Source organism: Lemur catta, chromosome 5, assembly GCF_020740605.2.
Source record: "Lemur catta isolate mLemCat1 chromosome 5, mLemCat1.pri, whole genome shotgun sequence".
NCBI classification, from domain to species: domain Eukaryota; kingdom Metazoa; phylum Chordata; class Mammalia; order Primates; family Lemuridae; genus Lemur; species Lemur catta.
In genome coordinates this window covers 48,484,331-48,511,999 of record NC_059132.1, presented here as the reverse complement: position 1 = coordinate 48,511,999, position 27,669 = coordinate 48,484,331, and the positions used below count along the sequence as shown (strand labels likewise).

Sequence of the window (27,669 nt, the reverse complement as noted above, 5' to 3'; positions counted from 1 at the left end):
CCAAGGGTCATTTCTAATGGTACCTTTTCCCCTTGTTTTGGAACAGGTTCACCTTATGAATCCTGAGTATGTCCCCAAACCATGCTGCGCGCCAACCAAACTGAATGCCATCTCTGTTCTTTACTTTGATGACAACTCTAATGTTATCTTGAAAAAATACAGGAATATGGTTGTAAGAGCTTGTGGATGCCACTAACCTGAAACCAGTTGCTGGGGACACAGATTCTGCCTTGGATTCCTACATCGCATCTGCCTTAAAAAACGTACAGAAACACAGCTGAGTGGGATGACAAGACTTTGAAGCCATCTCATGCTGGTGCCTTACTGCCCAAGGGACATTTTAAAGGATGTTGTTAATAATTTGCTCACTTCGTAAACAACGTGAGTAGCTGTTGATCTATAGGAAGCTGAGTTTGAATGTCTGTAGTGTAAGGTCTGGTAACTGCAGAAACAATCTTAAACACTACTCCCTCCCCGCAAAACCATCAAAATTAGTTTTAATTACAGATCGAGCTATTTGGGGCTCCAGTGAGTGAACGGGGAAAATCTCAAAGGAGTAGAAGTATTTTTGGCTGAGTTATCAGTCAGTTCAGTACTGTCCATCACAGGTAGATTATTCAGATACGAGAAACTGGGGGTGGGGAGAGGATGCCTCTAGTCACAGATTTCATTCCCAGGAAGGCCAATTCCATATGGGATGACATCCCAAGCTGTAACCAGGCCTCTATGGAGGTGCCTTTTGTCTCAATTGTTGCTGTTGTTTGTGGAATTTTGTTGGTGTGAAAATATCCTTATTCCGTCAAACCGTATCATTCCCACACCTCACTCCTCCGTTTGCTGTATTCTCTGCTAGGACCAAACGTAGACCGTGGTACCTTGAGCTGAGGCTGCCAGGGGTGAGAAGCATCAGTAGGCGCCCTCCTTTTAGCCGTGTGATATGTGACAGCAATTCTGCACCCTCTTCTTTACTGGAGCAGCTTTGGCAAGCACACTAACTTCAGGCGCGTAGATTCTAACATCTCACTATTTCAGTAAGACTCTCTTTGCCTTGGCTGACGGCATCCCAGCTCACAGGGGTAGGACCAACGAGGGAAGGAAGGTGAGGAAGGGGCGCCCAGCCGTTAAGAATGGGTTTGGGGAGATGGGTGTGCTGTTTATGAAACGAAATCGCAAGTTTCTCTTGTAGAAAGTTAAGACTCAGATTAAATTTTAGACTATTTTTAAAATGTCTTTTTCACAACCATGTACTGGGAAACCAATTTCATACTAAACTGATTAAATAATACATTTATAATCTATAACTGTTTGCACTTACAGCTTTTTTTTGTAAATATAAACTATAATTTATTGTCTATTTTATATCTGTTTTGCTGTAACATTTAAGGAAAGACCAGACTTTTTAAAAAAGATTTTATTTAGAAAGTATCATCGTGTAAACAAATTGTACCACTTTGACTTTCTCTGAATACAAGACTCATGATGCAAAGCTGAAGCAACACTCCTGACAGCTGTGCTTCTCTAGGAAGTTGGGGTTTTTTTTTTTTAACAGAACATCTGTGAATCACACGTGATTAATAAAGATTTCCTTTAAGGCAGAGGTTGGTCAAGACACTGCTCTGTTATCTTCTGCCTCAGACAGTCTAAGTGGTCTTGTTTCTAAGATTCCTACCACTCATTGCTGTGGGCCAAGTGTCAGTCAACACCCCCCGCCCCCCGGCACAGGGAGTGAAGGATGTTGGACACAGAGAGGTTACCACAAGTGACTCCGTGGTGGAGCAGACAGACACCTGTCCTAAAGCAGTTCAGTCCTACCACTGCCTATTCCCAAGGGTGATGGTAAAAGCATTTAATCATGAGGGTGGCAGAGTTAGCGGACGCCACACCAGTGGCTGACAGGGCCATGCACGCCAGAGCCACAGCTGTCCTGCTGACATCTGTCTTTGGTCTTGACATCAAATGTATCCCACTCTTCACACATCAGAAGGTCGACCTCGGTGAAGGGCGGACAGAGTATAACCTCTAAAAGGACTGCTTTGGCTTGGGGCTGCAGGGTCTCCCTGGTGTCTGGATACTCAGGCCTAGGGAAGCCCATCTGGTCCTGTCACCCCAGGTGGCAAATACAACCAGAATCTTTCTATGAGTTAATGGAATAGTCAGGAGCCTCGTGGACCCTTCCGTGCCTGCACTTTCTATGGAAGACATCAAAGCTTCAAGTTCACACGGACTTTGGCTTCCTGTTAACACGATGCACTAACAAAATCTTTCACCCCGTGAGAAACACAAACAGAAGTATCCCTTGAACAATAACTTTGACAAGTATTAACACACATGTAAAATTATGGCATCAGCATTATCTTACTCAGGCACATGTCAGAAGTACCGTTGCTTGCGTTATGGCTAACCTCTCCCGACGAGAGAAGTGGCAAGAAAACCACAATCCAGTAGTGGAGGTGAAGGTATCTTCCAGATGTGGGTTTTTGTTTTAAATCTGCTCCAAGCTACGGACCTACCACATTATTATTAATAAGTCAGTTGTGACCTTCAGATCAGAGGAATGTCAATACTGCCACAAAGCCACCTTTCCAGAACTCATGGGCAGTTTAAAAACTGTACTTTGAATGATGCTTTTCCCCAAATCACTCAGGAGCCAAAAATAGTCCAGCAATTTGATTTTCCTCAACTCTATTTTAGTCTCAAAGAAAACCATTTAAATTTCATCCAGAGAAGGTTCAAGGGGATGTATCGCCACTGAAAATATTGAGTTTACACAGTGACCATGAGTTACACATTTACTTAGAGAAACTTAGTAAAGAATCCGTAGGGTGTGTTGGCTTAAGAAACACACACACAAAGAAGATACCGCAAGTTTAGTACATTCAGCTTTCTGAATAGCCATCATCTGAGACTCAGCGACGTCTACGTGATTCAACTCCCGCACGCCAGGTGTGGGGGGCCGGGCTGCAGAGGCGACTTCAAGTGGGTTTCTATAGCTCGTCCTTGGCCTGGCCCAAGACAAAGCGGTGTAATGAGTCAAGGTCTCTCCCTCCACTGTGCTCACTGACTTTCTTCCCTCCACGGAAAAGCAACAACGTGGGATAGCCTCGTACCTTAAAAAAAAAAAAAAGAAAAAAAGTACAAAAACCAGCGGTTAGGATCACACACAAATTGCTTTTTAACTCAAACCAGATACTTTTACAGTTCCGGCTGGGAAATTCTGTGGCTAATCTTTCAAGGTGTACAGATCATGAAAAAAGGACCAGCTCCTTTAGAAAGCAAAGCCATAGGGCTGTGTATTCACTTTTTAATCCAAAATGACATTAAAGATCAGTGTCAAAGGAATGACATAAAGGCTGGCCCAGGGATCTGGTGAAAATGCAGACTGGATTCGGCGGGCCTGGGAGTCTGCATTTCTGACACGCTCCCTGGGGATGCCCTGCTGGTCTACAGACCCGCGGTGAGAACAAGACCCACAAGGATACACATCCTTCAGCTGCACCCACCTCTCTTCTCCTTTATGAATGTGAAGGCACAAAAGCCAGTGGCATCTGTTAATGGTAAGTCAACTATGTCTGGGGTTACATCTATTCTCAATCTAATAAGGTCATGAACTTCAGAGGCTCCAAAAATGTTTTAAGAATATAATACAGAAAAACATAAAATCACAAGTCTTCTAGGCCATTAGATTGAGCTCACAGCTTAGAATGAAGGCAAGTTAACCCAAGCACGAGACTGGCCTGCGGGCATGGCCCTTTCAGATGGAAGTTTATGTTTGACTGTTTCTTTTATTCAGCCACTATATATATATTAGAATGCTGGCTTAGGTCTGAAAAAAGAGCCATGCAGGTGTTGATGACAAAGGTGACAAGCCAGTTGTTGGTCAATCACTGAGAGTGGCCATGTAGGCGGTTCCGTGGTCTTGATGCTGGGAGGCTCAGTATGCCCAGACAGCAAGGCCCAGACACCCCCAGTGAAATGTGGGCGCTACTAACGAAAGCAGGCAAAGCAGTAGAATGCCTTTCCTCAGAGTATCTCTTTTGCTTCTCAAAACAAAACAACTCAAAAGGACAAAGAAAACACTTTGTTGAGAGGATGAGGGCAGAGTGAGTTATCCTGGTTGAGTCCGCAAGACCAAATCACAGCTCTGCTTGAGATCTGCTCCCAATACTTGGAGTCCTCATAATTGTTCTCATCCAAGTATACCCACCGAGTACTTGCTGCAAGTATTCCGTTCAGCCGTGCAGTCTACTTCAGCGATCTTGACCTCCGCCAAACCAGGGAATTCCTTTTTAGCAAGTTCCTCCCAGGTAGGAGCCAAATTCTTACAATGACCACACCTAGGAACAGAACAATGGCCGCTTTGTTGAAGTCTTGGGTTGAGATCATTCACCTACACTGTACTGCCAAGACAAGCCCTGTTTCATCTGTATGAGACAGTCAACAATTGCCTAGAAATTAATATAACATCAAATTCTCCATTGGGTGCCCACTAACTCTTCCTCCTCCTCCCATCCCAAACAAGGAATTCAAAATCAACCCAAGGTAGACTTTTGGGTAACCTGATCAAAGCAAGCCAGTCTGAAAACAAGTTGAGATTTTGAGACCATTTCCGCAATATGAAGCATCGAGCTGATTATGGTCGCACCATGCACAGGAGTGGACGGGAAACAGGACAGACTCCACACAGTGTCTAAAGAATCACTTGAATGCCAAAAACATTTTAGATTTCATTGTTTATGGTCTCAAATTTCAAAACAACCTCAAGCTTTCTTGAAGCTTCAGCAATTTGATGTGAACGTTGAGGCCACAACTAAGTTTGGTTCAAACCCTCCCTTCCAGCCCTGACTTTAGTCCCTTTCCTTTTCTGTCCCTCCCCCACTATATGAAAAGTTCCCCTTCAGGGAAAGGGGATCCTCTTTCCTTACACTTGATCTATGTCATGTTAAGTTTTTAAAAAAGCGTTATTTACTAACATTTCTATTTTGTAAGAATAAAAGCTGCACAGCTTATTTGAGTCGTGTGCTCATTCACTTTTTACCCCTGCTGTTACGGTTTCCCAGGAAAACCGTGGGAGTGTGACAAACTGAAGAGCAAAAGTGACATGTTTACCATGTTTAGATAAAGAATCTAGCACTGTCCTAAACACTCTGCCTTTCCAAATGGATTATTTGTGAAGACAAAGTGTTATTCCTATTTTACGGTTGAGGAAACTGAGGTTCAAAGGAATCAAAGACACCCGAGGTTAGAGTAGTTCACGGGAAGGTCTTGGGACCGGTCATCTTCCCACCCATCAAGCTGCCTTGGTCTCAAACTATCTGCAACCCATTTATGCTCTGGTCTCCCAGACCACGGGGCACAAAGGTTGAATGGCTCTACCAGAAAACTGAGCTCTACTGGATTTCTCTATAACATCATCTTAAAAAAACTGAGGAAAGTTACACCACGATGTTCATTGTTTATGTATTAATAGCTGATAAAGCAATCTATTTGGAAAAATACACAGATGTCACAAAACTTAAGTTTTGTAAGGCCATCATACTTTGCCTCCATTTTTATGTTTTCTCCAAAGTAGCCTGCACTTTAAAATAGCCTCCTTCTCTATAAATAATTGTGGAGGCCACTTAACTCTAACATACTGGAATATAGCAGCAGGATAATATTTTCTCATTTCCTACAGCATGATCGATGTGTAAATGTAGTATTAACATGTTCCCAGCATTGAATATGGAGGGTTAGTAAATGAGCTGAAAAACATGATGTGACTTAGTACACTAGGACAAAGTAGTTTCTAATTAAACAGCCACTTACCACGGAGCATAAAACTTGACAAAGGTTATTCCTTCTGCAATAGTGTCATCGAAGTTATTTTCAGTGAGCGCCAACACAGTGCCCTTTAGGGGAAGAAAAAGACACCGTTGAAACATATCCCTCAAAGCAGGGCCAAGCTTTGGCACAGCAGAGATATGAATCAGTAATTTTTATTTTTTTTAAGAAACAGGATCTCACTCTGTTGCCCAAGCTAGAGGGTAGTGGCCCAATCACAGCTCACTGCAACCTTGAACTCCTGAGCTCAAGCGCTGCTCCTGCCTCATCCTCCCAAGTAGCTGGGAGGTGCTACCACGATGCTTAGCTAGTTTTTTATTTTTTTATATTTTTTGTAGAGATAGTCTTGCTATGTTGCCCAGGGCTGGTTTCAAACTCTTGGCCTCAAGCGATCCTCACATCTTGGCCTCCCAAAGTGTTACAGGCGTGAGCCACCGCACCCAGCCAGTAAGGTTTTTTAAATGCTGTTATGCATGCTCCAAAGTCACATAAAAATATCTGTACGACTTGCATTTCACAAGCTACACACAAGGGCAGGCTAGCAGCAGCCTCTGAAAGGCAGAGGGGTCCCACAGCCTGAGCCTGGGAGACGCTGTGGAAAGGTGGCAGGACACTGCGCAGGTGGGCGCTGTCTCATGGGAGATGAGGCAGATTGAAAACTCTAGAAGAAAATCCCAGGCCACCGTGCTGCCCCCACAGTGTCAGGTGCGGCCACCACCCTCCAGGGCTCTGCGGTGCAGACCAGTCACCGCAGGTGCCCCAGGCTTGAGTCTGCACTTCCCCAGCTCGGAACCCCCGAGACACCCACTGCTCGGTCTGCCTTGGTGTCTGGTCCTAAGCTGCTCTGCCCACCGGCCGCACCTCTCTGCTACCACGCACATCCGTGACATGATCCTCTCTATGTAACAGAAGCAATCTGGTTACACAAGCACAGGCAATGACATGCGTTTTACATAGAACACAGTCCCTTCCATTTTTATGTTCAAAATCAACGTGAAAAATGTTGATAGAAGCTCTGGCTGTTGAATTTAAGGGAAAAGTGCTACATGGCCGTCTGCTTTAAAGCGATTCTCTTGGACAGTCCTTTACAAAATTCTATGTGTTTCTCCGAAACTGGATCTGCAACGCTCTCCTGAGAGCAGGAACAGGGACGATTTATCACGTGGCTCTGTGCACCAGGGCTGCTCACTCTCGTCTGGCATAGAGTAACCTCTGTCAGTGACTCTGGGGCGAATCACGGCCCGGTGGGGCCACTGCGGAACACTGCCACCTTTCTTTATGTCCAGAAACATGACGCCCTGCTCACTGAAAGACCCACTTACTGGTGGAAAACTGTATTATAAATAGAAGCAGTTCTGTGACGGAAACATCCATAGTATATAATTATACTCAATTTGGGATGACCTTTACAACCACCATGACACATACGCTCCTCTGACATATGTGGTCGTAACAACTACAAAATCATCTGTTTACTGCTGAAACCAAAGCTTCAACTGACACCCAGGCTGTCCCCGACCTAGAGTCCGACTAAGGACCTGGCAGGGGGCGGGGAGGCCCCTGACTGCTCCTACGCTGGGACGAGGGGCGGTGGCTCCACCGCTTTTCCCAAATTCAAACAGCTGGGGCTTGGGGGCAATGGCCTCAGCGAGTCCTGTTCTCTAAACGTTGAGGGTTCAAAGTTCCCAAGGAGCACGGGCACGTTGCCCCCACCGTGCCCCCAGTGTCGCAGGTAAGAACCCGGCACGCTCCGAGGCATGCTTACGGGAAGTGAAGGAGCAACGTGAGGATCCGGCTTTGGAAATCTGTTGACAGACAGGCCTGTGGTTATTAGCCGGGAAATCCAGGCACTGCTTTCCTGGGAAAACACATTATCACTACCCCTGAATCGTCCCCATGGTGTCGGCTTCTATCTAAAGGAGATGACACAAACCTGCTCAGCAACGGTCCCTCCAGCCGAGCTCTACACTCCTGTATGTAACTGTCCACTGCACTCTGCCTAAATATCCAACGGACCTGAAAATCAGCACCTTGAAAACCAAGCTCACTGCCTTCCTCCCGATCTGGTCCTGCCCCCGTGCTCGGACCATCCTCCCCAGACACGCCAGAAACCAGAGACTCCCCTCAGGCCTCCCCACCCCGCTCCCGGCCTCAGGACTGCGCCCGTAGACTGGACTCCTCACACGGCTTTCTCCTTCTCTCCACCCCGCGGTCACAGCCTTAGCTCGGGGCTCGTGTCTTTCATGGCCTAACATGACAGTTTTCCACCTCCTCCGTACACGCTGCCGCCAGCCACCGCCGTCCAGCTCTGATCTGCTCAGAACCCTCCAGGCGACATGGGATGAAGTTCCTAATCCTTGGCTGGCCGCCCACGTCCTGTATACTCCAGCACCCTCCTCTCTGGCCCTCAGGGACCCTGCACCACACCCCGATCTTCTCACTGCCGGCCCCGGCCCCGGCCCTGCCCACAACACACCGGCTGGGTGGGGCAGCCCAGCCGTGCCTCCCTCCGCTGCCCGCCCTGCCCGCCCCGCCCGTTCAGCAAACTCCGATTCCGCCTTCAGCTCTGCAGGGACACTTCTTACCCATCTGCCCCCGTCTATCCCCAGCAACCATGACCGGTCCTGCACATACCTGTCACGGCCCCTGTGACACCTGCTTGTGCGTGTCCTCACTGTCTGCCCCACAGACCCCGTGAGCTTCACAGGCAGGAAATGGGTCTTATTTGTTTTTGTTTCCTGGTGGCCTAGTTCAGGGCCTGCCACCTAACAAGGGCTTGATAAATGTGGAATGAATGAACCTTACGCTATCTGAGCGAGTGGAGATAATTATCCCTCTGTACATCAGAGACGCCTAACCAAGGTAAATGTCCCCCAGGGACTGGCCTCTCGGTCCCACTGCAGATGCCTTCTCTGCTCCCCATCTTGCCACGGGGGGAAGTAAAATGAGTGGAGCAAGTTATACAAACGAGCAGAAACGGGGCCCCGGGGGCAGCAGCCCCGACTTCACAGCCAGCACCACTGTGTACGGTCAGCCTCCGAGGTGATCGCATCAGAAAGCAGGAATTCTCTAGGATCTCTGACACCAAATATCATCTCGGGATTTACGTCTATTTCAGGTTTTTAAAAGGAGGCTTCTGTGTTTACCCCTCAAAGCATGTAAAGGACGATGAAGAAATGTTTCCTGTGGAAAAGGCAACCGTGGCGGCCAACCCTCAGAATGACTCTGTGCTGTGTCCAAACTGTGGGCGCTTCCAGCGACCCCGACCGTCGCGGGCACCCACCTTGTCGGGCTCGGGCTCGGCGGCCGGCTCCGGGGCCTCCTCCGTGGGCGCTGCCGTCTCAGGAGCCCCCGGCTCCGTTCTCTGCAGCTGCGACTCCACGTACTCCCTCAGCGACTCCAAGTCCCGCTTTCCTTTGTACTGATCGACCTGTCCGAGACACGGGCCGCACAGAAATGCCGCGCGCGGCGCGAGCCCCAGGCGCCGGCTGCCCCGGCTGCGCCCGCGAGGACGCCGCAAGCCGGGTGTGCGGGCTTGGCCGAGAGCCTGCAGCTCCTCTTCCCTCTCGGGGTCACCGGTCGCGAAGTCCCGGCTGAAGGCCGACTGGTGAGCCGAGGCGACCGGGGACGGGGGGCGGCAGGGCCGCACCACCCGCGGGCGCCAACCCGCTCAAAGGCCCGGGAGGCTTGTGCTCCTGACCACAGCCCGGTCACCCTGTGGCTGCTGAACAACTAGTCATCCCAGCAACCACCCGAGCCACTGAAACATCTCAACGTAGTACAACAAATGGCAGTTTTTCTCAACTACCCGAATCTTATCAATGAAGAGAAACACATTTGTTCCACCGTACATATTCCCCCAAAGCAGGGCCCAAATAATCAGTACTGGCAATTCACTGTACCCACTAAACCTGCGTCCCCAACCCCCGGGGCCTCAGCCTGGTCCTGGCCCGTGGCCTGTTAGGAAAAGGGCCGCGTGTCACCACCTGAGCTCTGTACCCCCCCCACCCCCCCCACCCCCTGGCCACCACCCCACCCCTGCGGTCTGTGGGAACACTGTCTTCCATGAAACTGGTCCCTGGTGCCAAAAAGGCTGGGGACCACTGCACTAAACCACTCAAGACTCAAGAGCCCAGCCCACGGGGGTTAGGAGATGAAACATCCTGTCTCAGTACTAAGAACTGAAGACGCACCTTCTTCCCGTCGCGGAACCAGAGGAGCGTGGGGTAGCCGCGGACCTGGTTTCCCGAGCAGAGCTCGTAGTGCTGCGTGCAGTCAACCTGCGAGCAGAGCACAGTCAACTGCGCCGTTGGTTTCCTCACCAGCCTTCCTGCCAAAGGGACTATCGAACACTTTGTGCTTTAAAAAATATATATCTATTTCTTAAGCAATCCAGAATCTGTAGCCATTTCTGCCAGCAAGGTGCAGTATTTAATTACACTTTTCCTAAAAGCTACCCTCAAATACACAGAGCTACAGGGAGCAGGGTGAGATTTGCTCTAGAGACAAGATTTGTTTTAGCTCAGTTAAAAATGCCAACTTTTAGGAAGCAACATTTTAACTTGAGCAAGTTAGGAGCTAGAGTCGGGGGCCTGGCCTGATATTTGGGGCGGGGGTTTAGGCTGGCTGTCAGCAACTGGGACCCCATGTCACAATGCCAGCTTAGAAACACTCTCATGTTCAAACTTACAGAGCTTTAAAATCAAGGGGGAGCAAGTAATCAGTTTTAAATAGGAGTATTTGGCATACAATGAAGGTAAAAACTGAAAAGATGTCAAGATTGTAATCTGCCCTAATTCTGTAAAGCTAATTTACCAACTATCACAGCTCTTCCAGTTTTTAATTTCATTTAACTCTTACAAAGACTGTGCCTGCCCAACATTTAAGACCACCTCTTATTCTAAGTCGCTTCTTTCTTTTTGACTTTCTATCAGCATTAAAATCAGTGAGGCAGGACCTAAGTTGTTTTGCACTATGCCAGCAAAGGAGAGTACAAATATTTCTTCAACACATTCGACTGCAGACAGAGCAACTCAAGTGCTGCACTGAAGTGCAGGGTGCCTCAGCCCGAGGTCTGCGGAGGGGACGAGCATCTCTGAGGGGCAAGTCTAACCCAGACGCCTGTGCCCAGGGTAAAGGGCCTCAGTGTGGCCACCCAGGCTTGTGTCTGCTCACGCCTGGGTCTGCTGGGATAGGGTCCTCTAAGGACACAAACCGAAATAAATGATCTCCCAAAAAGTTCATTAAATATTAAGGATACCAGGAACAGAGTGAGATACAAGACAAGAAGATTATTTTATAATTACTTCCATGAAATGCTCAATCAATATGAATACATAACCATGACACATTAGAATACATTCTTGAAAGTGTTTAACGGGCGACAGTGGAAAATCCATTTAACTAACAACAACAACAGTGATTATAACTTACTAAGCATCTGCCCCGCACTGAGCATCATACTAAGCAGTGTACTTTCATCTTCCCAACAGCCGCATGGTAGATCTCGGCTCAGTTTTGCAAAGAGGGAGACTGAGGCATAGAGAGGTTTTGCCCAAGGTCAGCCAGCCAGGCCTAGCCAACCCCCAAGTTTATGCTTTTGACCATCTTGCTGCCCCAGGCAGATCATCCTGTCAACTATCCTTCCTAGACGTGCAGATTACTTCTGTATACCAATCAGCCCTGTGGCAAAGTAGAAAAATGAGATTTTTAGGAAAGGAAATCCACATGGGCTATCTGGTGGGTGCTGGAAGATGGATGAAAGTAAAAGTGTCTGATGGCCCAGGAGCTGCTCTGGAGCCTGTTCTGTATATTTCCAGAAAATCCAACTTCTGTAAGTTGTCAGACGTCACTTCTGGCTTCTCGCTCTAAGGCGGGAAGTGCTGGAAGCACCCAGGCCGCTCACCACGGAGGAGGGGCCCGAGTGCCTGCAGGAGCACAGGGCCACGGTCCTTTAGGAAAGAGCTCTTGGGTGAGATCAAACGTGGACCGTGTCCAATACGCCCAGTGAACATTCTACAAGGCTCTGCCCTGTATCTTTGCAGACCGGGCCCCAGGGCTGCCAATTCAGAATTGGCCATCTCTTCAAAATAAACAAAGCGGCCAAGGCCATAATTTATCTCTAGACTGTGGAAAAGCCAGCAAAACTCAAAACCAGGCTGCCATCTGTGAAGGTGAAATGAATTATCAAGTGGCACACTAAATGGAATTAATAAATCAAGTTTGCGACTTTGCACACAGAATGAATAATGGGCTACTCTGCTAATTAATCCAGCCCAAAGCAGTCCATTTCCAGTTTAATAAGGGCTTTCACTTACCTTGCCAATCTTGACAGTTTCGGAATGTTCAAGGCCCAGAGCCAGCTGCTCCCAGGTCGGAGCCAGAGCTTTGCAGTGACCACACCATGGAGCGAAGAACTTGATAAAGTGGTCGCCTTCAGTGGAGAGCCAAGGCGGGGAGGGGGGAAAAAGGCGCTGTGATTTACGTCATACCCAACTAGAGATTTAATTGAATAATCAGATCTTTGTCCTCCTGCTAAGCAAATCTCAGTTCAGTATGAACCCTTTTATTGGTACAAAGGGACTCCCCACCAAATATGTCTCTATGAGTTCGTAATGATACTCCAAACAAAACCCAATTTGTCTTCTTTGATGGACACTCAGGAACCAACTCATTATGTGGAAAACTGGAAACAAAGGGAGAGAGTCAGGCACTTATCCTGCCTGTCCTACGGGAACTATACCACTGAATAACCCAGCGATAAACATGGGCAAATTTCTCTTGCTAAAAAAGTGCAGGGCTGCTCGAATTAGAGAATCAGCAGCGGCAACCTGCAGGACTGCATGGACCCAGGCACTGTCACAGCTGCCGGATCCCAAAGAGACACATTCGGGCATTCTGTGCTGCCACCACCAGCCATGAGGTCTTCCCTTGCCCCGAGGAAACTGATTATGTCCCCAGACCCAACGACCAATTCACAGGAAATAGAGAAATCAAAGAAACATGTAAACCACACCATAGGGACACAATCAGCAAAGTACAGATTGTGGGAAGCTCTGTGGGTCCAACCACCTGTGTCCCCGGAGAGGAAGAGGAGAATGTGCGGATGAAAACGGCCTTCACAGACACACAGACCCCATGATGGGGCTCGGGAGGCCGGCGGTTTCCTTCCTTGAGCTGGATGACGGTTACAGGGTGACTGCTTTACAACGTTCACTGAGCCCTACATTTGTTTCCTTTATCTGTGTTACATTTTACCATAGAATAGAAGGTTTAAAAAACTAAATATCACCAATATCACCCCCTTAGCTGTGTAGGGGGGAAAATCAAATCACCAGAGCATCATCATTTGGACGTTGAAGATTTTTATCTGGACCATTCTACTCTGGCGTCAGGCTGATACCAAACCCAAATCAGGCAGCGGCCAGGGAGAGAACTGCCCGGCGGGCTGTGAGCCGTGGCCCAGCCTCCGAGCCAGAGCCCACCACGCCAACGCTCCCGGGGCTGCACGTCACGGCAATGAGGCATGTGAGGCTGAAACCACGTCTGTCCGGACAGGTGCGCCGCCAGCCTCGTGCTGTGAGGTGGGGACGGCGCCGCCAGGAACCCAGCTGGACACCAGGGGGGAGGCAGCAAGGGCAGGGGGCCACGGCTGCCTTCTGAGGACAGACCCTCACGCAGCAGCACAGTGTGGCATCTACGCGACACTGCCCTGCGGCGGTGCCCGGCTCAGGGAGGGGCCTGGGGCTTGCGGGAGCCAGGCTAGGGCAAAGCGACTGGGGACCACATCCCGCACAGAGCGCAAGCCCGTCTCAACGCAGTGAGTCCCCTGTAAGGGAAAACACGCTGAGGTTGCACTGTCAGAGCACTAGCACAGGCGAAAACACAACTTTAATAAAAACGAGAAAGGGCTGAAGGCATCACAGAAAGTCATTGTAGACAGTGTGGCCGGGGGAGGGGCCCCCGCTGCCAGCAGGCACAAGTTACCAGGCCAGATGCAGTTCTTAGCCCTTCTCACGACGTCTGCAACCCAGCCTTCAGGGGCCTGAAATCTAGGGGTTTTCTCTCCAGGGCAGCATTTGATAACGGGAGCTGGCACGGACTCTGAATGTGCCTTCAAGTCACCAGGTATTGGGCCCAGTTTTCTGAAACGATCTACGTGTGAATAAAGGGGGACGTACGCACTATTCACAGTAGAGAATGTACACGGAGCATTGTGATATTTAGGAGACCGCTTTCAAAAAATGGGATGTGGTATAGAAAGGTATTTCAAGTATACAGAATATCTAATTTCATTCATATGTTATAATGGTCCTATTAAATTCTGTTTAAACAGGTAGGAGAAGCTATTGTTTCTGCCTGAGGTCAATACGTGTATGATTAACGCTCATATACAGACGTAACTCAGCAACATTGAAGGTTTGGTTCTAGACCATTGGAATATAGAGAATATCACAATCAAGTGAGTCATACAAATTTTTGGTTTCCCAGAGCAAATCAAAGGCATGTTTACACCATGCTCTAGTCTATTAAGTATGCAATAGCATTGGATCTTAAAAAACAATGTACATAGCTTAATTAAAAAATACTTTATTGATAAAAAATGCTGACAGACACGGAGTGAGCACATGCTACTGGAAAAATGGCTAGACTAGCTTGACTCAGGGTTGCCACAAACCTTCAATCTGTAAACAATGCAGTGTCGGCAAAGTGCAATAAAACAGTATGTGAATAAACACTTTCTTATCCAAGGATGCGCTGTCTAGCTAGTGTGCAAATCGAGTGTGCCCATTCATGATTTGTGAGCTACAGATTTCCACACCTAAGGCTTTACCTTAGCATTAGACCTGGCATTTCTATAAGGGCAGAGACAAAAGGAGAAATAATGTTTAAGAAGAGCATTAAACAATGATCCTAAATGGTCCTGGAGAGACAGACTCTTTATCAGGCCTACTGATGCAGTTACCTAAGAGCCCCCGAGTAGCAGGAAGGCCCAGCAACCCAGGGAGTAACCGTCAGCGGTTCTGTGAGGCGGGCACCCACCCCCGATGCCCACGAGACTCACCCACCTTACCTTGTGCGACATGCGGCTCAAAGTTGCTCGCTGAGAGCTCGTACAGCCCCTGCTTGAGCTCAGGGGCTCTGGGCGGTTCTGCTGCTGGCTCTGGTGTCTGACGGGAAGAAACAGAACAACGGTCACTGGGTTTGTCCATGCAGGCAAGGTGAAACCCATCAGGGCAGTGACCTGTTTCTGTCTAGAACCTCCTGCAGACGGCCCTCCTCCCCCGACCACCTGGAACCTCTGTGCAGTGCTGCTGTGTTAAGCAGGACAGGAGGCTTCGGCAAAAAGCCCCTGGCAAGCCTCACCCTCGGCAAAAGCTCTAGGACCGGGGTTCCAAGACTACTGGGTGACAGCCATCCCCACCCCGAAACCCAGCGAAACAAAGCAGACAAAGTGAAGGACAGCCCCTTCCCTGTCCCCTGCTTTGAAATGTATCCTGGGATTTCACATAGAATGCAAAATACAACTCCTGATGGACTCAGTCTGAAGGATTAGTACCTGAAGAAACACAGGTAGCCAAGTGGACGAAACTGAGAGTGAGAAAGCATCAGGTAGCAGGAGGGCCTGGTTATCCTGAATTCACACAAATGGTAGGAAAAACCGTGACAGACTGGGAAAAGCAGATGCCGAGAAGGAAAACTCAGGTGAACAGAAGGCAACAGAGAAAACCACGCACTGAACACAAGCTGCACTTTTAAGAAAGAATATGACTGACATGACTAAGTGTGGGACAGAAACACACCAAGAGGGGGCAAGTGACTTTTTAAAAGACGCTTTGCCAGTCCCCAAGCGACACCGATGTATACCACTACACAGACCACAGTACTACACAATTCTGCATTTCTCAATTTTTGAGCCCTGGTACAGTGGTGGCTTCCAACCCAAGTCACCATAAGTGAAGAAAGGATAACTGAATCACTGCTTTGCTGCAGACACACGGGTATGTATTACTCAATTTTTATTTGTTCTAATTCCTATTAAAAGGAATATCCGAATTAAGTCATTAAAGGCTTTAAAATAGCTGACAGCTCAAAGCTTTGCAGAGTTGTAATCTAATCATAAATCGCTGTGAAGTTTTCCTTTCTGCTGCTGGCTTGTCAAAACTTTCAAAGTGCTAAGTACCCACACAAAAGAATGCCCGAGAGAATGGCGGCTAAGTGAACAGTCAGTGAGTTTGAATAAAGTGACATAAAACACCATGTGTTGTCCTTCATAAGGCAGTCGAAGGGCTTTCAGTACTAAAATGGTCATTTGTGGCACCCACGGGCACCGTCACTTCCTGTGCTCCTGGGCAGACACCAGAGCAGTCCCCACCGTCTCGGAACACCACGGTGTATCACAGAAACGGGCATGGTCTCACCCTGCTGGTGACGGTGCCAGCTGATAGGAGTCTTAAGAAAGCCACCTGGCAATGTTCATCTAGAGCCACAAAAATGATCTTGCAATTTTTCTTGGCCTTGTGATTTTATGTCTGGGAATCTATATTCTAATAATATCACCCAAAAGGGGGGAAAGTCCTTTACAAAGATATGTTCCTTGCAGCATTACTGATGACAGAAAAATTATTAATAACCTAAATATCGACTGACAGAAGAGTCTAATTGTGGCAAATCCACATGATAAAATAATACAAAATATGACCAAAATAAAGACCATATAACTATATAAAAATCATTAATGAACATGTTTATGTGATTATAACTGTTCAAGAAAAAAAACACAGAAGCAAACATGGAAATATAAAAATTGGGATAGAATGTAAAAAATTGCAGATTTTCTTTTCTTCAAGTTTCTTTAATATTTCCATAACACTGAGGAGAAAATAATCTACATTTATCCTGTGTGAGTATTTAAAAAAGTAATGTATTAAGTTATTTAGGTAGAAATACAGATGAAGAAGTTTTTAAAACGTTTTTGCTTAAAAAGCTAAGCTCAAATTGAAAAGAAGTTTTGCTTTGCTGTATAAAGTCTGCATGTTTGACCTTTTCCACATTAAGGCACACTGTCATTGTTTGTGGCAATTATCTGAGACCTCCTGTTCCTGGGAGACACTTAAAATACAGCAAATAGGTAACTGTGGTTCTAGGGCAGAGAGGGTGGACTGCAGGCGGCCACCCCCCCGCCCCGCCACGCTGGGGAGATGGGCTCCGTCCCTCGGGAGGTCCACGCAGAGCCTGGACGTGGCCCCCAGTCCTTGCTTTCCTGCATACGCAGCTGCCGCGTCCCTTCAAGTGAGGTTGGCCCATGAGATGAAGCCCTTCTGCCGTCCCCTGGCTGCTGGTCTCCTGAATCAAGCCATCACAGACAACTGGCATTTTTGGTGAAAAGTTTATTTTAAAGGGTTATCTGAGGCTATTAGCTCCTCTCTGAAATTGGTTTCCACCCACCTAATACCTACCGCCCCACTCCCTGCCCCCCAGAACACTTTCACAAAGGAAATAACGTGAAGCTTAAATCTATATGAAAGTTACACCTGCCCATCCAGCTTTCTTGCTGTGACGAAGATGCAAATTTACTCTCTGAGAGGTCTGTGGTTTTCCCTGTCACCTAAAATTAGATAACTCTCTGGTTCAACACCATACTCCCTGCCCAGCATTCCTCCCCCCCGACCGTTAGAGAGTTTTAATACGTGAGGTGTGGCAGCACTGAAGCAGCAGCCACGCTTCTGATTAGCTGTGACATTCACAGAGAACACGGGACCGAAACGAGAACCACACGCACACCCTGGGAAATGACACCAACAGGCTCAGAGCTCCAAGACTGCCCAGATGGCAAACGACCCCCCACCCCTTCCAACCAGTGGACGCCAAGCTGATACAGCAAAGCAGTCTTAGTGAACTGTTGAAATTGAAATTACACTCAAGGACTTCAGATGCTCCTCCGAGTTCATCAGAAACGTGGAGTGCGGGAACACGGGCCACCCCTCCCGTTCCCTTCCTACCAGCGGCACAGGCCACCAGAGTGCACCCCGGCCTCTGGGGGCCTGAGCACACCGCGTTAATCCAAAAGCACCACTCACAAACGGACACTTGACCAATGATTTATGATCACAATGATTTACAACAAAATGAAGACTCAACATCAACTGGGAGAGGGAAAATTGTAAATTTTTCCTAGTGACACTCTTACAGCGTCCGCAATCTCCTGAAACTACTCTTAGTACAGGAAAGTGCATTGAGACCCTGAGAGTATTAACGGCGTTCAATGACGTTATCAGCAACGCCAGTTAGGCCTTCAGCACGGAGGACTAAGGGGAAAGGAAAGATCCAGGCTATGGCAAGGCTAGCGAGGGTCGGGCAGAGCCAGGAAGCTGCGGGTGGAGGAGGACAAAGGTCCAGAAGATGGGAGGATGTGCCAGAGTGGCCTGGACTGGGTAGTCTGGCTTGGGCCTGACCCCAGGGGGTCAAGAAGTCAATCTTGGACGCTGGGGAGCTGTCACCCGTGTCACCCGTGAGGGGGGCACCTGGTGATGTTGAAAGTAGCAAGTGTCATCTGAGCCTCGCACGGAAACATTTGCAAATGGCGCTCACTGAGGCCTGACTATAGCCAAAAATGCGCAGGAGGCAGCGGGGACAAAGTGGACAAAATGGTGGTAACTCTTGAAGCTGGGAGTTCATCAGACTCCTCTCTCCTTTCGTGCATGTTTGACTACTTTCATAAGAAAAAATTTTTTTAAAAAGTTAGTCTTTACTTACAATATCAACAACCTCTAAAAAAGTAAAGAGCTGCTTTAAAATGGCAGTCTTAATAGTTCACCTCACTGGCCTCTGCCCAGTTGCACATGACCCCAAAAATGAGGCAAGGAAGGCGGGGGAGGTGCTCACCGTGGGCTCCTCATTCAGCGTCTGCAGCATCCAGTTTTCCAGCGTCTGGAAGTCCCGAGGACCCTGGTACTTCACAGCTTCTTGGCCAGGCTTGAAAAACTTTAAGCTGCAAGAAAAACAAAACAGTAGACAGAGCAAAAAGCCCTTCCAACTGCTCCGAGTTGGGAGCACTGTCTTATCAGGGAGCAAAGTCATTTAGCGAAACAATCAGAAAATGAGCTGTCAAGGAGCTGCAGCCAGGCACATATCTGCCACTCGCTGATAAAACCTGAAAAGGAAACAAAAATAATACTCTAGGAGATAATAAATTCACTTAATCCTAAACTTTTAGACGGTTCTTATTTTATTCAAGGAAAATAAATCTGAGGTGAAAACTTCCAGCCTCCCACTGTGACCTAAACTCCAAGTTGCATGTGTTCAGTGCTCGTTTATAGAACCCTCGGGCTTTTCCCTACTGTGTGTGTGTGTTTAAAAAAAGACTGTGGCAAATACAGCATTGTTTTGCAACAAATGTATCCTTCGAGGCTATGTTGGCAGGTATCTGACGCTTACAAAGCATGAATATCCTTACTGTGAGAATTCAACTATAAACATCCTTGACATTGGTTGATGTAGCCCTTCACTTCCCCACAGAGAAAGACTCTTCTTTTTGCTCTGCATGTCAGCCTCTGAAGGACTCTGCAGAGAGGATACACGAGCAATTCCTTTAATAGCGGGCAAAAGGCATGCTCAGAAGATGAAACTAACACTCCTAGTTCTTGGGTCACCCACTGGTCATGGGAAAACATGTTCTAGATAAAAACTTAATAAAAAGTGTCAAGGATAGGGAAAAACATGGCTATTGACAGAAGAAAAAAGCAATACAGACTGGTATTTGTTGGCAAGCCTATTCATCTAAAACACCCCTAACACCTCTACAGCATGGATGTGGATTTTGGGAGTAGATGCCCAATATACAGTATCAGAATTGTAAGCAGCCAAGATATGTAGAAATTACATTTGAAGGTTTGAACAGTGTCTTAGTTCAACAACTTTAACAGAATACCACAGGCTGGCGGCTTATGAGCAGAAATTTACTTCTCATAGTTTTGGAGACTGGGAAGTCCAAGTTCAAGATGCCAGCAGAGTCAGTGTCTGGTGAGGGCTCCCTGGTTCATGGATGATGCCTTCTCGCTGAGTCCTTGCACGGCAGAAGGGGCCAGAGAGCTCTCTAGGGTCTCTTTTATAAGGTGCCTAATCCCACTCATGAGGGTCCCACCTCCTGATACCATCACCTGAGAGATTAGGATTTTAACAAATGAATTTTGGGGGATACAAATATTCAGTCCATAAACAACAGCCAACTCTCCTTAAAATGGGGTCTCATAGCTATATGAGAAATCCAGTACCTTGGCTGGATTAGGCATTTAAATTAAAATGGGTGCATTAGCTTTAGCCAGAACCTGCTCAAGTCTGAGATTCTGCCTTAATAAATTCACAGAGCCCAGGGACAGAACTGGAGCTTCTGCTACAAACCTTCCAGTCGGTCTGGGCCATCTGACTTCTCACTGCCACTGGAGGTGATGGAGATGGGGCCACAGCGTACAAGCCCAAAATGCAGCCCCAGACTTTTCCACTATTACCAAACCTCCACAGGGGCATGTGTATCTCCTGGAGATTCGTTTCTCTTTCAAGGAGACTGCAGCGGGAAAAAGTCCTCACTTAGGTGTCACTTTGGAAAACAGCAAAATGAACGTTCTACTACTACAGACAACGTCACGGGTTAAATTGTGTTCCCCAGAACAGATCTGTGTGGTCCTAACCCCCAACCTCGGAGTGTGACCTTATTTAGAAATAGGGTCTTTACAGAAGTAATCAAGTTAAAATGTGGTCCATTAGGGCAGGCCCTAATCCAGCGTGGCTGGTGTCCTTAGAAGAATGGGAAATTTGGACAGAGAGACACGTGTGCAGGGAGAAGGCCACGTGAAGACGAGGACTACAGTGATGCATCTGTTAGCCAAGGGACGCCAAAGGCTGCCCGCACACCCTCTGGAGCCAGGAAAAGGCAGAGGATTCCCCTACGGGTTGCGGGGGGAGCACGGCCCTGCCGACTCCTTGATTTCAGACTTCCAGCCTCCAGGTCTGTGGGACGACACATTTCTGCTGTTCTCAGCCCTCAGGTGTGTGGTGCTCGGTCACAGCAGCCCTAATAAAATACAGGGTTTCCCTCCTTCAGTCCTGCCTGCTCACGGCTTCCCAGACGTAACGATTCTTTGCTGGCTCAACAGCAAGACCTCCAAACATTTTCCTGAGCACAGCCGGCCATCTCTAGAGGCTACCAGAGCTCACACCCCCTCCCTCGCCAATCCTTTGCTCCAATTAAACTTGCGGGCAAAACCCTGTGATGGTTAAAAAAAAAGAAGAAAAGAAAAAATAAACTTGCGGGCAAGAATGACAGAAAAGGTGATATACGGGTACACACCCCGGCTCAGGCATTGATCCATACTTTAAAGGCATCGCTGTGACGCATACATAGGACAGTGAATGCCTGCATATAAGTACACGTAAAATAGTAGGAAATTTTATCCCCATTGAACTGATTTGATGAGGACCTGAATTATGGCACTTACATTAGCAAGCAGCCACCAAAGACCAAGAGTTCCAGGATCCTTTACGGAAATGCCAAATTTCCAAATGGTAGGGGAAACCCTAATATTTATTGGATGTGCCCAGATTGGTGTTTGCACACATGCTTTTCCATGTAACTCCCACGACAATGTTACGAGGGGCTGGTGGGTATCACCCCTCTACTTAGACTCAGTAGGCGAAGGACGCAGCCAGAGCCGCACGGTAAGGAAATGGGGGAGCTGGGATTCAACCGTGGCTTCCAGCTTCCAGCCCCGGGTTCCCCCCACTTTTCCACAACGCGCCTCAGGTCTGAACATAAGCTCTGATTTTATGCTTAACTGATGGCCCCCTATATTACCCAATTAATAATGAATTCTATGGAACTGACCGCATTCCTCAATTGATAAATATTTAGTGAGTTGCAGTGGCCAACACCACCCCCCAGGTCCCCAGGCCCCCACTGAAAATAACAGTTTCCCTTTTTCAGGGAACTGCTTTTCCCTCCAACACTTGCCTCGGGGTCTGAATGGGGACGCGTCTTCCTTCAAGCTCCTGCCTCCCGGTCACAATGACCATTCCCAGAATGGACACTTTGTCCAAGCAGGGCCCTGCTCACGGTCTCCCAGATGCAACGATTCTTTACTGGCTCAACGGGAAGACCTCAAAACGTGTCCCTGAGCACAGCCGGCTGTCTCCAGAGGCTACAGGAGGAGCCCACACTCCCTCCTCCGAGTCCTTCCCGGGGACAGAGATGCACAGCTACACAGTCAGGTCACCTCCGGGCAGGCGCAGCAGAAACACACCCCCAAACCCCGGATCTGAGACTCAAAGCTTCCTCCACGGCCTTTTAATTAATCCCCTTTTGTTTAATATGCCAGTTTCAATTTCTGTTTCTTATAACCAAAAAATCTCTTAACCATCAAGGGAGTAAGTGGCATGGCTTGTCAGACCCGCTGAACTCTGGTTGGTTACCTTCCTTTCCAACGGAGACAGCCCTTGTCGCATGGGAAATAACTCTAGGAAGGGTGTTTGGGAATAAGAGTCACCAAAAAAATCAAATCAAAGTTGATGACGACGTCTGTGCACATGCTGGTGAACAGCAAATGTGGTGGGATCTCACGCAGACCACGATTTTCGCCTCACAAACACTTTTTTTTATAAATAGGAAAACCCAACACTGATTAATTAAAGGCTTTTTCCAAACACAATACGAAAGGCATCTACAATAGCCACAGCATTAAACATAATCTTTTCCCAAGAAATGCCTGCTTAAATTTAGCATCTCCTCACTCCTCAGAACTACAAAGGAGGTTACCAAAAGTTTAACTTGGACTTTCTGTGGCAGCACGTAGCCGGGAACAACCTGGGAGCGCGCACCCTTCCTTCCGACTTACGTGGGGTATCCTCGCACCCCCTGGGCGGAGCACACGTCCGAGTTGGCCGTGCAGTCCACCTTCGCCACGTAGACCTTGGCGTCTTCCATGCTGTTATACTTGTCTCCCAGGTCATTCCAAGTCGGCTGCAGCCGCTGGCAGTGGCCACACCTGTGAGAAGGGAAGAGGAACAAGCACACTGAGTAATGAGTGCACCAGGTCATGGGGTGTCCAGCCCCCAGTTTCAGCCCCGTCCACAGGCCAACGGGGCTCTTGACCCTTTTTACACCAAAGCAGATGGCAGCTCGCACCTACCCCGGGACCTCACTCCCCTGCTTAAACCCGGTCACAGTCGCCATGTTGTTCTCAGTATCAGAACAATGTCCTAGACCCGCCTCAGTCACCCCTGCTGACCTCCCACTTGACCTCTATACCAGAACTCACCCTCCTTCCCTGGTGGCCTACTCCTGAGCCCAACTGCAGTATCTGCAGTTTTCTGGAAGGACTTGGGCCTGGCTTGGTCCTGGGACTCAGACACACTCAGATACTTCCTCCCTAAACCCCACCTGGCTAATTCCTATCTGCCCAGGTTCAGTTTGGGTGTCACTCCCCCCAGCACGTCTGCCCTGACTCCCCAGGCTGTTTGGTGCCAATTCTCTTCTCCTCCCCTTCTGGAAAGCTCTCCATCCTGGACCACAGCTTAGTACTCCTACGGTAATTGCTTCTTGATAAGTCAGGTCTCCTCTACTATACAACCAAATATCCACAAATGCAAGGCAACCTCAAAATTAAATCAACTCTGCCTTTTCCCCAATGAGAAGCTAAAAAAAAAAGTCTGTGACCACTCGAACTTTTAGGGTTTATATAATCAAACATCTATTTATAATATTAATTATATGAATTTAGTTATATGTGCATATTTTGAAATCATCTATCATTTAAAATATGTTAATTAGGATTATTGCTTCTTGTCATTCTTCAAATTTCATGATAGCATCAGCATCTGTCCCAGCACTAGATCTGCTCCTGGAGCTGCACAGCTGACCACCTTCCTGCGTTGTCTCAGCCATCTGCAGTGCTGTACTTGAATTTTACATGAGACAACACTGGAAACTTTACCCAAGTTTCAAGTACAACTCCATAGCATTGTGGCACATGGGTTTGTTGGTTTTTTCATTTATCTGGTAAGTGCACATTGATGTCTACAATGTAACCACCTGTTGTAATTTTTTTAAGGTTCTTTGCAAAAAAAAAAAAAAAACACTTACTTTCAAAAACACCCAACATTTATAATTGTGAGTGCTCCCTCAAAATAATTTCTCAATAAAATCTCTGTGGAAGCTCTTTCTTTTCTTTTCTGACAGATGACCTCAAAAATAAGCATTTACAGGCAGCACTACAAAGGTTAGCTTCAAGCCAGTGTGTCTTCCCTAAGCAGCACTTCTTTGGCCAGCTAACAGAAACACTGCTCTGTAAGACACTCACATACAATATGATTCCCTCTTTTCTGGAAGATAATTGGGAGGGAAAACTCAGCGTCGTATTTAAGAACACACGGTGTAAGTGCCAAGGAGGCAAGCACTTCTTGTCCTCTCTGCTGCTGTGCTGTCTCATGCACGTGCCTGGCACACACTAAGTGCCTGGCAATTCTTAGGTGAATGAATGACAAAAAACACGGTGAAGCTGCATGTGTGGATTTAACTTCCATAGATTCAACAAAGTGAGCTTGGCAAAAGGGGGAAAAAGAACATAACAGGAATTTTAAAAAAGCCAAGTCCCACAGAACCCTGAGGTGTGCACAGGATGGGAGATGGGAATTTCTGTTCCTTGGCTGGCCTCAGTTCCACCATGCTCCTTCTCAAGGCATGGGCATCTTACCACATCAAGTGTGGCCCTATGTCTAAAGACACAGATCTGAGAACTAGTCCACTTGATGCATAACCAAAGAGGCCACGAAAGCCAGAGGAAATGGTGGCTGTGAGGACTGACTGTGGGGTGGTCTCCAACAAAGCACCTTCCTAAGGCATTTTCAAGGGCAGTTCTGATCCTAGGGGAATTTGGTCAGATATGCTCATTCTAAAACTTTAAAACTCCTCTGTAATCCTTGACAAATTTTCTTGTGAAACCACGAGACTAGATTAAGAATGAGAATAAAGAATATCCGTTATGCATTAAATCAAACCTGACCATCCAGGACCGTCACCAAGCTGGGCGTGCCAGTCCCCTCACCCCTCACTGCGATGGATCCACAGGTGCCATCTAGTCGGCCCCTCTCAGCTGGGGCCCTTACAGCTACAGCGTGCACCTCTGAGATGCCCAGCTGCACTCTGAAGGTAGCCTGTGGCCAAGCAACAGAGCAAAGCCACCTGGGCCAAATCTTGACCTCGCTGTCCCCAGGTTCAGGATGAACCACAAACTGGCCATAGAGCAGCTGTGACCTGATGTTGGCACAAAATCTGCAGCAGCAGGACAACCCTATTGCTGCCAAGTTCAGAGCAAAAACACACAGATCGATGTTACATGGTGCCTCAGTCCCGAAATCACATGTGAGCTTCGAGCACTGCACAGCAGCTGCCGCTGAGCTCCACCTGCTCGGGGACCTCCCTCCCTGCTCGGACCTCTCCACAGTCGCCACCTTGTTCTCAGCACTGAACTTAGCAAGGCCTTGTTCCAGAGCCTCCTGGGTTGAGCCCTGCTGCCCTCCCATTTGACCTCTGGGCCAGAACTCACCCTGCTTCCCCGGTGGCCTCTCCTGAGCCCTACAGCTGTATCTGCAGTTTTCTGAAAGGGCCCCCTTAAAATCGAACTGTAAATGCCATCACAGAAACCCACACAACTCTGTTTAAATATTCGTAGTAGAATATTAAGAAGCAAACAAATAAAAACTTAAAACAGGTACGTTTTCTGGGAGCATCCACCTAAGTGTCTAGAAGCCACATATTTAATATAACGGAAAAGGAACGTACTGAATACCATGTGCTCAGACTTGCCAGCCTTTCCTCTCACTCAGCGCAGGACGAGCTGAGATTTGCCATAGACGCTCCAAAATTTAAACCCCATGGGCACTGCAGGCACTTACTACACCTACATGTCAATGTTTCTTTAAAAAAATAAAGAAAGAAGAAAGAAAACCCAAAGACAGATTTATTCCACTGAAATGGGCTTCCACCAAGTAGTATATTTAACTGGAATAGTTATTCTGAGACTACTTTTGCACAGAGTAACTATTAATATTGACTGATTGTTTTGCGCTACAAAGTATTTTGATACCATTAGTAGTACTAAAAATTCAAGTTTGGGAACTTCCTCACATACATTGTTAATAAATGATGGCTATGACCCAGACTGGCCCAAAAAAGGTGACTTAAGTCCAAATGAGCTGAAACACAGCAAGAGCCTGAATACGAGGCAAAGAAAAACATTTCTCTTACTTTGAAAGGCACATTTCTGAATGGGCCACTTTTCTTAGGTACCTTTTCTCTATTCCTTCTCACTATACATCCTTTTCCCAAATGAGCCTCTCCCAAGCCCTGGGGAAGAATACCAAATTCTGCACTAGGCACATCCAGGCCATTCCCACATCTCAAAGTGTTTTGTGCCCTAAAATTATGGTTTTCTGTTCTGGCCTACGAGAACTTCCCTTCCTCAGGGCACCCAGGCCCTGGCAAGAAAGCACTGCGTGTGCCTGCGTGAGGGCAGGAAGCCCTTCCCATGGAATAATTCTTAGGGTAGGGGTCTCTAGGGTTGGCAGCGAGGCCCACACCAAAGCCCCACCCAGAGAACCAAAGCAGGAGGTTACCATCTGTTTAATGGGGTGACTTTTCCCATCCCACATTTTACAAATGACCCGGCCCCAAGGGAGCGGAGGGGAGGGGTGACAGATTACAGCCCTGAGCTGAGAGCAGTGGGCTCCGCGGCCAGAGCAGAGCTCACATCCACTCCAAGCTGCGGAGGGGTCGCCAGGACCCGCACCAGTCTCGGCCTCCCGGGGCAGCACAGGAACCCTGCTCCCCGGGCCATTCCTTCCTACTCCCCAAAACACGCACAAAGCGGGAAGGCACGCCTTCCAGAGTTCCTACTTTTTCAATTAAACCCTCACGAAGGGGATGCGCGTCCACAGCCGACCCTGTCGCTGGCGGCCGGCAGGAAGGGCCCTCCGCGAGCGCACGTGGCCCACCGCTCCCGGCCGGCACAGGAAGTTTGGGGCGTGGGGCCGGGGACCGCCGGGGTGACGTCTGGGGTCCCAGCTGCCAGAAAGGGCGACCACCCCTCCTTCCCTCCCCTCCCTCGGTTCCCAAGGGGGAGCGGGGAGAGCTCGGGAGCGCGGGGCAGGGGCGGCCTTTTCCCGGCTCTCTCCTCGGGGACCGCCCCTCCTCCTGCACCGCCCCGGCCGCCCAGCGCCACGTCAGCCCGAGCGCCCGGCCCGCGGCACCCACGCCCCCGGCCCCGACCCCGCGCCCGCAGTGTCTACGCGCCCCCGGCCCCGATCCCGCGCCCGCAGTGTCTACGCGCCCCCGGCCCCGACCCGGGGCCCGCAGTGTCTACGCGCCCCGGCCCCGACCCGGAGCCCGCAGTGTCTACGCGCCCCGGCCCCGACCCGGAGCCCGCAGTGTCTACGCGCCCCGGCCCTGACCCGGAGCCCGCAGTGTCTACGCGCCCAGGCTCCCGCCGCGCAGAGTGCGGGGCCGGGCCCGGCCTGCGCCGGCCGTTACCAGGGCGCGAAGAACATGACGAAGTGCGCGGCGCTCTGGATCCCGTGCGTGAACATGTCGGCCGTGTACAGGTGCTTGGCGTGCGGGTCCTGCGCGTCCGCCGCCGCCTCCCCGGCCTCCCCGGCCCCGGCGCCCCAGCGCCCGCCGCCGCGGCCCAGCAGCAGCAGCAGCAGCAGCGCGGCCAGGGCCCGCGGCCGGGCCCACGGCGGGAGGAGGCGTCCTGGGCGCGCGGGCATCGCGGCGGGGCTGGGCGCGCTCTCGCCGCGGCCGCG

General features: G+C 48.9%; 2 protein-coding genes across 2 annotated transcripts in view; one reads left to right on the top strand and one right to left on the bottom strand.

The window, feature by feature from the left end:
- Window positions 1–1,595, top strand: part of BMP6 (bone morphogenetic protein 6) — a 136,889-nt gene extending 135,294 nt beyond the window's left edge. The window contains exon 7 of the mRNA XM_045551715.1: window positions 47–1,595. Within this exon, the coding sequence (XP_045407671.1) occupies window positions 47–196 (150 nt within the window). The 3' untranslated portion in view covers window positions 197–1,595. The remainder of the gene's footprint in view (window positions 1–46) is intronic.
- TXNDC5 (thioredoxin domain containing 5) lies at window positions 1,397–27,669 on the bottom strand. The gene is made up of 10 exons (XM_045551716.1): window positions 27,398–27,669; window positions 22,707–22,856; window positions 18,706–18,811; window positions 14,894–14,990; window positions 12,138–12,253; window positions 10,014–10,100; window positions 9,104–9,250; window positions 5,806–5,888; window positions 4,205–4,334; window positions 1,397–3,107 (listed from the first exon to the last, which is right to left on the bottom strand). The coding sequence occupies exons 1-10, from the start codon at window positions 27,631–27,633 to the stop codon at window positions 2,985–2,987; spliced, it is 1,275 nt and encodes a 424-aa protein (XP_045407672.1). The 5' UTR covers window positions 27,634–27,669; the 3' UTR covers window positions 1,397–2,984.

What these genes read in the sequence shown, in the direction of transcription:
- TXNDC5 (XM_045551716.1), bottom strand. Translation starts at nt 27,633, where the DNA reads ATGCCCGCGCGCCCAGGACGCCTCCTCCCGCCGTGGGCCCGGCCGCGG. An exon ending in CGCTGAATGAGGAGCCCACG is followed by an intron (nt 14,991 to 18,705) that starts GTGAGCACCTCC and finishes TCTTCCCGTCAG; the next exon opens with ACACCAGAGCCAGCAGCAGA. An exon ending in CCGAGCCCGAGCCCGACAAG is followed by an intron (nt 5,889 to 9,103) that starts GTGGGTGCCCGC and finishes CTTCCCCTAAAG; the next exon opens with GGCACTGTGTTGGCGCTCAC.